Here is a 12,342-nt window from a genome sequence, read left to right on the forward strand (position 1 = left end):
TCCAAGGTTGCTTTCAGTCTTGCATCCAAAGCTGTCAATTAATTAATTAAAATGCAATTAAAAGTAATTAAAATCAGCTTCAGCAAGTTCTTACTTATTACCCTCAAAATTGCAACAGTTTAACAGTTGAAAATAATACTTGAAAACATACATAGTTAGGGAAAGACAGGTAAAAAATTATGAAACTGCATGTCAGATAAAAATTTTATTTAAGATGAGCAGGAAATGTCAATGATGAAAACAGAGATGCACAAGTAGATCAACCAAGGTCAACACAACATACTGTATTTCCAATATATTTTTTCAACAAAAATTAAAAACTTTACACCAACAACTATCAAAAACATGTATTTATGAAAAAAAAATTGGGGACAAATTTCAAAGTTTATGTAAATACCACCTTAAAGACATTGAAGGCAGCGTGTGCCATTGTTGGGATTCTTAATTTCTCCAAAATCTGAACAATTTTTCCACGTGAAAGTTTCCACTCCCATCAATGATCCTTTTGACAGCTCAACGTCAGTAAAAGGGACAGACCTTCTTCTTATTTGTTTCATTAACTTTTATTTATTTATTTGGATTAGTGTTTAGCATTGTTGTCTCCCACATGCGGCATCCTGCAGTTGAATCTTGTGCATGCCTGCCTCTGTGTGGAGTATGCCAGTCTTCCTGGGTTCTGCATGAGGTTTTCTCTCTCTCGGTTTTCCTTCTTTTTCCCCAAAGACCTGCATACTAATTTGTGACAAGAACGACACTTAGACATAAGAAAGGTTTGGGGCAGCCACCTGTATAATGTCCTTTGGCTACAAAAAGGTATTTTAAAGGTTAGAGAGTTGTTCACTCGACTGAGTCCAAAACAGAACTGTTGAACACAGACAAAATGGTGGCTTTAAAGGCCAGTGTAGGAAGTGACGTCGACAGGTGCGGAACCGGACATGACATCATAAGAGGTCGTTGGGACCGGAAACGGAAGTGGCATCATCAGAGGCGCCAGAACCCTGCGGGTTTTCCCGAGAATGGTCTGCAAGGGGTTGACAGAGACAGTTCGTACACCACGCCACCCCCTGGTCGGACATGGAATTGCCATTATTCAAGCCCTTTAGTTGACTCCTACTTGCACGTGTGTGACACTGTGTATTTGGTTATCTGTCAAATCACATTTAGGTTTGTGTGGTTTGTATGTTGATGAGCCCTGCAACAGATTTTCATTTTGTAGCTGTAGTAGGAGTAGTAGTAGCAATAGTAGTAATGCTGCCATGTGTGCAGAAGATAGTGACATTGTATCACAATTGAGTTACTGTCTTTTTTGACACTGATTAACAAGAAATGACTCTTTAATATCTAAGTGAAAACACATCTCTGCAAAGCAGTCTAAATTAAAGAATAAAATAATTGATTGCATAAGTATTTGCCCCCTTTAATATGACACACTTACATCATCACTGGTGCAGCCAATTGGTTTTAGAAGTCAAATAATGAATCCAATGGAGATCACCTGTTTGGGGTTTCAGTTAATATTAGCTTTAAATGCACCTTATCTGGAAAATCAAACTTATGGAAAATCAGTATCTTTGGATCTCCGTACAACATTACAGAAGAACGGGGACAAGTTGCAGAATTCAGATAAGCAAAGATGATAGAGAAAGACCCATGTACACAGACTCAAAGCTGTCATGGCTGCCAAAGGTGTATCTACTAAATATTGACTTGAAGGGGGTGAAAATGTATGTGGTCAATTATTTTGTTTTAAATTTCTAATTAATTTAGATCAAATTGTGAAGTTAATGAGTCTCTCTATTAAGCTGTGTCAAAAAAGCAAAATTAAATCCACTCTCAATCAATGGACAATACAAAATGTGAGAACTTCTAGGAGGGGTCAATGCTTTTTATAATAGCATTCTTGAATTTAAAACCATAGTTGAATTGAAAAATATGTCATTAGTTCAGCATTTGTTCCTGCCTTCTGCCTGATTATGCCACGATAGGTTTAGGTCTCCTGAGAAAAGGGAACTTTAATTATGCGGCTTTGAGAATGTTAGTTTTTTTAAATGGTTTTTAGGGTTGGTTCCTGCCTTATGCAACCTGTATGTATATGTATGTTCCTTTAAAAGTTAGCATCTTATATTATTTAGCACTTATTAAACCTTCAGTGTTAATTATTAAGTTTTTTGAGATTTTTATAAATAATTTTCTAGGCAAAAAGGTCAGTGTGCTTAAAAAAACTGCATCACTGAGGTTTTATTTCAAGTTCAAGATGCCAAAAAATCATTTGGCTTCCTATGACGTCAACAGATATCTTCACCGAAACGTTAATAAACTCCATTTGTGTCAACTGAAATACTAAACAAGATTATGCTGCAAAGAATTTAATGAACAGAAGGCAATGCTCTTAAGAGTCCTTAATCCCAAACTTTGTTCCTAAGAAGATCAGGATCTGAGGCCGATTTTCGAGCGACCGCTAAGTGGTTTACGTCTTTATAATGCCGTTGTTTGGCCCCGCACACTTGCACAGCTAAGGCAAGCCTGAGAATGGCAGGGACCGAACAGTTTTATCTCTTTGAAAATATATCCTCAGTGGGTCCATGGGATGGACCCCAATATCACATTGCTCCAAAGTGGGCCTTCCATTTACAAACACTGTTTATGGGATTTGTATTTTTTGTGGGCACCCCTCTAAATGGCATTGTGCTCTTTGTAACACTCAAGTACAAAAAGTTGCGACAGCCACTCAATTATATTTTGGTTAACATATCAGCAGCTGGTTTTTTATTTGTTACGTTTTCAGTGTCTCAGGTATTCATTGCCAGTGCGCAAGGCTACTATGTTTTTGGAAAGGTCTTATGTGCATTAGAAGCATTTGTGGGAGCGGTTGCAGGTAAGATTCATAATTTTTCTTCAAATTGCAGATGTTTATATGTATCCATGTTCTGTACAGTGTATGCTTTTTTTACGTATCTTATCTGTCATACCATCTGCTCCCACTTCCAACCTTAAAATTCAGTAGTGGAAGAGGGTGATTACCTAGTCACTTCTTGTAAAACAAAGCTTTTTGGGAAAACTGTAATAAAACTGCATAACAGGAATTAATACACCACCCATTGTCAAATTTTCCTTGTATACTTGATCTAAAATTGAGCTGTAATTAGATGAAGTGCGTATGTCTATATGATTTATCTAACATTTATTAATCAGTGTGGTGCATGTTAAGTTAACAACAGGAATGTCTTAGTGATGGAGGGCACAGGGATGCAGAGCCCTGCACTGCGGTCTGTCAGCTTCAGGACTGGGACCTCCGTTCTCAGCCTGGTCACTCACTCTATGGAGTTAGAATGTTCTGTGAGGTCTAGGAACCCCCATGCCACACCATCAGTTTCCCAGAGAGGTGCATTAGTTTAGTTAGCCGCCTTCATTTCATATGTTTGACAATATGTTAGGATGTTTGTGTAATTGTGTCCTGAGAATTTGTGGTGTTCTGCCCAGAGTTTGGGTCTTGTTTTGCACAAATGTGCCTGTCTTGGAAAAACTGAGTACAGAACAGCAGATGGCTGGGTGCACGGATAATGGGAACACTTGTAAGTAGCATAGACTAGCCTCAGATATGACAGACATGAAATATTGCAAAAAGATTTAGAAAACCAAGCATACCATTTGAGCTTCTGTTAAATTTAATTACCTGACTTGGAGATCGGTGTTAGACTCAGTAGGTAGCATTCCATGTCCAGTTTCTGAATATTTCTAGTTTTAGTTTGGATAATGACCAACCAACCAACTAGCACTGACCAACGTTAACCACCTCCCCTCACCTGTTTATTTTACAGGTTTGGTAACAGGATGGTCTCTTGCCTTCCTCTCTTTTGAAAGATATATTGTCATTTGTAAACCTTTTGGAAACTTCCGATTTGGATCCAAGCAAGCTTTGATGGGTGTAATTGGAACCTGGATGATTGGGATCAGTGTGGGAATCCCACCATTTTTTGGCTGGAGCAGGTAAGGCTGGCGTACATAACAGTGAAAAACTTTTTTCAAAGTCTTTTCCTATGTTGGTGCTCTACTTTTGCTGCAGCTCTTATTGTCAAGAAACAGTCAGAAATTTTATGTGACCATTTCATTCTTTTACAGCAATAAGTCATTTCTGGCGCACACACAGAAAAGAGTGATGGAGCTGAATTCTGCCGTAACATGCTAAACTGTTGTAGGGCCCATGGCACTTCGGAACAGGCTGTTAGCTGGTGCAAGTCCTTATATAACATTCTTACTGACAACAATTTCAAATAACATTTCAACAACGATTGTTTTGTTTTTTTTAAGTTAGTTGTTGCCTTTTATTTCTTTACTTACAGAACTGTCACATTTCTAATATTCACAGTACTAACAGTATAGGAATGGCTGTTACAAAGACTACTTACTACACTGTAGGAGTAACCTAACAAATTTAGGAAATAATGTAATACCATATGCCTCTTATAATGTAGCAATATTTTTCCAAATGAAAGCAGTCATCTGACATAACAGCAATTCTGCAGTTTAACTTGTGTTATCAGAATAATGCCTCTATTTAGAGAAATTAAAATGAATAAATCAAGGCAATTTTTATAAACACTTTTGACATTACTCTCACCAGGGGTCTGTAAAACTAGCTGCAAATGATGAATAGGAAGCGCTGTGGAAAAATTAGAAATACAAATTAAGACACGTCATCCACCTTAATAAAAAGATAAGTGTAAGTGTGTTCATCTGGTTGCTATGGCTCTGACATTCCGACAGATGGTATATCACAAACATTTTTACTAATAAAATGCATTGCATTTGTCTTTCCCACACATGGCACATTAGCAGTGATTTTACAAATTCCATAACAAATGGCATAATAGAGACACACACATTGCATGGTACACTGCAAACATTAATGCGGAGGTCTACGTTGATTACTTAGATGTCAGCCCGTCTTAGACTAGCTAGCTGAGTCTAAGCAGTTTAAGAGGTAAAAGAAACTGCACAGATGCTTAAAGATTCACAACTTTTGTATCATTAAACCAACTGAATTCAAAATTATTTTGAGTTGTAAAATAATCATGTCTCCTTAATTCTTACAGCAAGCAAGTGTATCTGATAGACATAATGTGGTACCGTAAAAGATAAAGCCATCTCCGCATGTTCCTATAAATCTATTCATTCCTCGCCATTAATTATTTATACATTAATATCTGGATTTTAAATTCTTGTGAATGAATAATTATATTGTTTACACACACTCATATTGTTACATTTGTCAGCTTTGGGTTTTTACTTTTCAAACTAAACACTAATTGTATTGGAAGGGGAGAAATAACAACATACAGTACAATGACCCTTTGTAACTGTTTGTGTTGTATGTAACTGTGCTATTCTTAGTTTGGGTTTACATCAGTTTGTTACTGTAACTGAATATTGATACAGCTATTGAATTTTAAAATTGATTTAACCCTTTAAAATGTGTCAATTTAAAATTTAAAACGCACTAGCTACAAATTCTAAAAATTCGCTTATTGGTTTCCTTTTCATTTACTCATTTTGGAAAAATATGTAAAAGCTGAGCCTTGAAGGAACAGTTCTGTTGGTTATATTGGGGTGTGCCATGGCTCACCAAGTCTTATTTTTAGAGCAGGGGTGCCCACGCTTTTTCAGCTTGCGAGCTACTTTTAAAATGACCAGGTCAAAATGATCTACCTACATTAAAAATGATATATATATATACTGAGTATCAGAGGTGGGTAGTAACGAGTTACATTTACTCCGTTACATTTACTTGAGTAACTTTTTAAAAAATATTGTATTTCTAAGAGTAGTTTTACTGCACCATACTTTTTACTTTTACTTGAGTACATCTGTGAAGAAGAAACGCTACTCTTACTCTGCTACATTAGATAACACTCGAATCGTTACTTTTTTTCCATTTGATAAACTCTGACAGACAGTTTTCAATCTGCTCTGTGTAGCGGATGCTGTCAAGTTGCGCACACGCCTTCCATTGCGTCTCCAGCTCTGATGCCAGGTTTTGGATGTTCCCCAAATCAATGCACTGCAGCTTTGAGGACAGATGTTTCATTTTTCATTTGAAAGCATTAACTGAGCTTATCATATTGACCATGCATTTCTCTTTTCCTTGCAGCTGTAAATTAAGCTCATTCAACATGTTGGTCAGATCGGGAAAAAAATGCCAAGTCTAGCAGCCATTGATCGTTATTAAGTTGCTTGTATTCTGCATGTTTAATGACAAGGAGAAACTCCTTTTTCTCCGGCCAAGGGTCTTGAAATCTCACCAGGAATTTCTCCCTAGCCATCTGCCTTAACAAAGGCCTATTTTACCATCTCTCCATCTTGGAAGGACTTCTTATGCTTAGTGATCGAGTGACTCACCCAGAATGATGCTTTGGTGTGTCTGCCTTTGCTTTTGAATTCAGCCGAGTGCAAAATGACGGCTGCCCGATTAACTGCGATTTTAGTTCCCTCTCTTTTCTCTTTCTCAGATCGCATTTCGGAAGGAAGTCAGTTTCGTAGTTTTAATGAACAGTTCGAAAGTGCCTTTCCACATTTTCCTTCTTTGGAATAGCAATGATAGATTGACAGATCAGACAAACGCACTTCGATTTTAACATTGTGAGAAAAAAAATCCTCTTCCAATTCCACATTCAGCCCATACCGAAGCAATTTTTTTTTTAAATCTCTTCTTTAGTCGATATAAATTGGAAGGCTAACTAGCTCACAGTTTTGCAGTAGCTTGCGCGTTTGATCATGCGTGTGGGATGACCAGTGTCTTAGAAGATAAGAGATCTCAGATTGGCCGCCCTGTATGTCAATCAAGTGGCAAATGCCATAGGGAGGATATATGACAGACTAACGTTTAAAAAAAATTTTTTTTGAATGCAACGCGATCTGTCTGCACTACCTTTCTGATCTACCAGTCGATCGTGATCGACGTATTGGGCACCCCTGTTTTCGAAGGTCTCAGCTTTATGTTGTTATAATTTAATAAATCAAAGTGAAGTAATGGTAACACTTTAGTCTAGGTACTGCAAAAATCCATCTGTTACTCATTTACTCTTATGTAACAAGACCTTAATAAAGGCTTCTTTTAGTCTTCATAGCACAAAGCATCAGTAAAGCGTTTATTCATCTCTGCAATGCAATCTACTGATGTAACTTCACTTTGGAACGGTCAGAGGTGGCTTCAGTGGGAGACTTCTGTTCATATGCCTTACTTCAAGATAAGACCTGTGAATCCATCATATTAACAAGTAATTTTCCTAGCATATCAAATGGTCTTAATAAGCCACACTGCACAGAAATGAATAACTTAGGTACTAATGTTTTAATAAACAAAGAAGCCTTTGTTAAGGTCTTGTTACAAAAGAGTAAACGAGTAATAGGTGCATTTTTGCAGTATCTAAACTAAACTGTTACTGAAGTACTAAATTGCACAAAACCACTTAAGTGAAGCACACCCCAAAGCTGGAGCCCAAGACGTGCTAGATGACATGTCTGAAGTCACACAGTCATCATAATCTGCAGATGAAGTGCGGTACTTAGAGCGGTAACAAGCTGTGCTTCAATCAGGCTGCTGTGTCAATGGCAAGTTCCCTTTCAGGAAAATGTGTAATTCTGAAATGATTTTTTGTAAATTGTTCTTTCTTTTTTTTTCTTTCCTTTATAGATATATTCCAGAAGGCCTGCAGTGCTCTTGTGGCCCTGATTGGTACACAGTGGGCTCCAAATACAAAAGTGAATATTATACTTGGTTCCTGTTCATCTTTTGCTTCATATGCCCACTTAGTCTCATCATTTTTTCATATTCCCAACTTCTTTCAGCTCTCAGAGCCGTAAGTGTTTATGAAATATAAAGTTCTCACAAGTACTAAACAACATTTAATAAAAATAGATTTTTTTTTTAACAATCTGTACTTTGGCAATCAAATCTGCAAGGTTTCATCTGTTCAAATAATAGTAGGTAACATCAGCTCATCCTTTTCTCTGCAATCATTTTTTCAGCCTTTTTTTGGCATAGGAACAGTTAATCAAAATATCATATCATATAATTCTCCATTCAATTCAGGGTCCCATCTAGAGTAGCTCTGGCCATAAGGCAGGAAACACCCGAGTCAGGACACCAATCATACTCTCATCTCGGTCTATTTGGAATCACTAATTATTCTAATCACACATCTTTGAGGACTTTAGAGAAAAACTCACACAGACACTGAGAGAATGTGCACACTCCACACAGTGTAGGAGTCTAGCCCAGTGTGCAGGACCCATGAGGCTGCAGCATTAACTGCCGTGCTAACAGACATCCAGGGCTTCATGAAAATGCAGTTCATCAAATTAAAAAATAAACCGAGGTTTTGACTCTCTGTAGTCATAAACAATTTCTGGGCATCTTTTGGAAAGAGTTTTAGGGTTTCTCAATATCCAGGCTAAACTGCCCATTACAACCTGGTCATTTTGGCCCCCTAATCATCCCCTGTCCTTTACCGTCTAGCTACCTCTCTCTCCACTTCTTAACCTAATAGCTAATGTGTGGTAAGTGTACTGACACAGAAATGGCTGCTCTCTCTCATCATGCAAGTGGATGCTACACATTGGTGATCATTGATGTGGTTCCCCACAGTCAATGTAAAGAGCTTTAAGTAGGTTAAGAAAGTACTATATAACTGTAAGTAATTAAAGAATTAATTAGTTAAAGAACAGTTTATAGCCAGAAAACAAAAAAAAAACTAGCCTAAAATATGTACAGCATGCTTAAAACTAGGCCAGAAGTAAAACAGCATGCCATGATGGAAACAAGAACTAAAAGAATAAAACAGTTTGCAGACAGCACAATGCTAGAGCACACGCTAATAGGCATACCTATTTATTTTTCCAACCTCACTTTTAGCCGCAAAATAAGCAATGCCAAGTATAAGAGGAAGGGCAGTGTCAGAGGCAGGAGGCCTAATTTAGCACACCACTTTACATAAGCATTGTCACTTTCCTTTTTCTACAGGTTGCAGCTGCTCAGGCTGAATCTGCTACAACCCAGAAAGCAGAGCGTGAAGTGTCCAGAATGGTGGTTGTGATGGTGGGCTCATTCATTGTGTGCTATGGTCCTTATGCAGCTCTTGCTATGTATATGGTAAATAACCATCAGCATGGCATAGATCTGCGTTTAGTGACTATACCAGCTGTATTCTCAAAAAGTTCCTGCGTCTACAACCCGATCATCTATGCATTCATGAACAAACAGGTACTAAGCACTGGTTTTGATATTTATGTATTTTTTACATTAATAGTAAACATTTTAGAGAGAGATAGATAGATAGATAGATAGATACTTTATTAATCCCAAGGGGAAATTCACATACTCCAGCAGCAGCATACTGATAAAAAACAATAAGGAGAACTTTATTAATTATGTACAATATTTATATTTTTGCTTTGTGCCCTCCCCCACCATAACCTATGGTTTATGATGAAGAAGCAAAATGTTTAGATTTGTCAGAATTTCGATCTCCGGTTTCCAATGGATCTTGACAGATCTTAGGGTCTGTTGATACTGAAAAGATCAATATCTCAATGATTGGTGTGTGCTTGTCTGTCTGTGTGTCTGTCTGTCTGTCTGTGTATCACAGTTTCTTGAGGGCAGTCTAGAGCTAAAATGGCTGAATGGAAAAATACCAAACTCGAAACTCAAGCCTGTTATGAGATGACGATGTGCTGATTAGTTTTTGAGCCAAATCGTATAAGAGAAAGAGGCACTCTAGAGGAACCCTCAAATACTGCAGTTCTACTGTACAATTAATTATGAATTCTTCTTGTCAGTTGCTATCGTAATAACTCATTTTATGATCAGAAAGATCAGCATCAGTGCGGTAAATAATTAGTGGTTCCTAGGGAGCAAAGCCTATTAACACTCACTTCCAAATTTTTTTAATTGAGTCTGTGCCTAATACTAAACTGCTGTTTATTACATTGGACTGTAACTGGATTTAACAATAAAACAGTGTGTGGGAATGGGATCATTGGCTTTCCTGACCTGGACAGCCACTCTTGCCTGTACACAACTTGTCTATTTACAAAACCCTGGTAGATAATGCCTCATGCACAATATTGAAGGCTCCTACATGGCAGTTGTGGTTTAAAACTCACTTTCACATAAACCTCTACTCTTGATTTGTTACGAAGCCTATTGAAAGTGGCTTCATGCAGGCATCCCCACATTCTTCACCAAACAATTGCTATAAAAAGAGACTTGCTTGCTTTCCATTGTTATTTTCTAACACTTTTATACTTCTATATTTTGTGACCGTGTCAAAGGTAAAATCCACTGCTTTCTAGGCCACTACAGGTGTTTGGCACAAGGCATAGTGATATGGACATCCATGTGATAAGAGCTGCTCCTTTTTTAAGTGAGAAGACTCATAAATGGATGAGAAAGATTAGTTGACGGAACGAAAGGAACTGCAGTCCAGTGTCTCTAAACCAGGGGTCTCCAACTCCAGTCCTGGAGCGCTACTGCAGCTGCAGGTTTCATTTCTAACCCTATTCTTAATTAGTGATCAGATTTTGCTGCTAATTATCTCTTTGCCTTAATTTTTAATTGATGCACAACTTAAGACTCAGGCCCCTTAATTATTTCTTTTTTCCTTAATTAGCAACCAAACAATATTAAGGCACAAAAAGAACCAACACATAAGCAACAACCTGCGTCCATCACACAATATCTGAAAATAAAGAAAGGTGAAGGCCTCAGTAATGTTGATCTGTTCAGGTCAACAAAACATTTTGACAGTGTTCTTGGAAAAAAGAAAATGAACAGTTTTGGAAATGTCTGCCATGTCAGAATGAGCGCCATGGAATTAAATAATGGGGTTAATTAGCAACGAGAATTGGCTTCAAATTAGGAAACTGAATGAAGTGAAGCTGGTTGGAGTTTGACGCCCCAACTTAGTTGGTCATCTATTGGTTCACTTCACATCAAATTTATGTTATATAATATCCCGTTTAAGGAAAAAAAGAATCAATTCAGCTGTCACGGTCTCAAGAAAAGTCAAGTAAAATAAAGGGAAATAGTTAATTCATTAAGAAAAAAGAATAAAAACTTGCAGCCACAGTAGCTCTCCAGGACTGGAGTTGGAGACCCCTACTCTAAACCAACCTCCTCGACCATAATATTGGCACTGCAGACTTACAAGGTCTTAGAGACACTTTTTAATTATTTTGAGACTTTGTCATTTTACTGGTTGCCTATTTGTGTATAAACATATACTTTTATCATTATTTGTTCATATTTAATTTTATCATATTCATTTTAGTCCCTTCCACAAAACTAATACAATGCCAGTTCTACATAAATATTTTTTTTTATGGATAAACAAATTTTATTATAAAAGTCTACATAAATACTCACTAGGCAATAGTAGTGTCTATAATGAGGCGGCTCTGTCCTCGTGGAGTTTTATAATTTATAGGATCATTTCTGTCACAGAGTACAGTGAAATTCTTACTTGCATGTGCTAATCGACATGTACCACAATTCCACTCTCCGGCGCCATGATTAGCAAGTACAACAACCTTATATCAAAATGTCTGTCTTTATTACCTGAAAGATCTCAGAACAAACTAAAAGACAAAAAGAATTAGATGGGAACTCAAAGAGGCATCTACAGTATAATACCCATATTTAAATGGATTAAAATGGAGCATATTTCTATCACAATTGAATCTAACTATCAATATGTACATGAGCATTAGATGGTCACGTCCATATCCTTAAATAGAGTAAATCATTGACTCCAAAATTACGAAAAGTTAAAACACTTCAGTAAAAAGCACAACAAAGCCCTCATAATTTGAAAGTAATGATCAACTATTAACAAAAGTTTATTTAATAGTATGCTAGTAAGTGTAACAGATCTAATTACCATTGTAATCACTGCCTTTGTTTTCCCATCCTAAACAGTTCCGCGCCTGCATTATGGAGACCGTCTTTGGAAAGCCCATGACAGATGACTCTGAAGTATCCACCTCCAACAAAACTGAAGTCTCCTCCGTCTCCACAAGTCAGGTCAGCCCCAGCTAAGAAAAGAAAAGCCGCCACCTTTAAATCTGAAAGACGAAGTGAAAAAGGAGGCCAGTCAACAGAAGCTCCGTGTTTTATGTGGTTTAACTAGTTCTTACGATATCGACCAGCGTGGTGTACGTTCTAAAGGACATCCATTGTATATATTTACTTTCTACAAATGTTGACGCAATTTTGCTCTCATAGCCAGTAGAAAGTATCAAGTATCTAAAAAGACTGGTGGTTCTAATGATAAAAGTAATAATAAA

At 37.2% G+C, this 12,342-nt stretch overlaps 1 protein-coding gene across 1 annotated transcript; it reads left to right on the top strand.

Annotated features, from left to right (window-relative positions):
* The first annotated feature begins 246 nt into the window (after positions 1 to 246).
* On the top strand, positions 247 to 12,094 carry opn1sw1 (opsin 1 (cone pigments), short-wave-sensitive 1). Its single transcript, XM_039761436.1, has 6 exons — positions 247 to 254; positions 2,529 to 2,875; positions 3,819 to 3,987; positions 7,691 to 7,856; positions 9,020 to 9,259; positions 11,975 to 12,094. Exons 1-6 carry the CDS (start codon positions 247 to 249, stop codon positions 12,092 to 12,094), a joined length of 1,050 nt encoding a protein of 349 aa, XP_039617370.1.
* Positions 12,095 to 12,342: the final 248 nt, after the last annotated feature.

The sequence above is a fragment of the Polypterus senegalus genome, chromosome 8 (assembly GCF_016835505.1).
Source record: "Polypterus senegalus isolate Bchr_013 chromosome 8, ASM1683550v1, whole genome shotgun sequence".
Classification (NCBI taxonomy): domain Eukaryota; kingdom Metazoa; phylum Chordata; class Cladistia; order Polypteriformes; family Polypteridae; genus Polypterus; species Polypterus senegalus.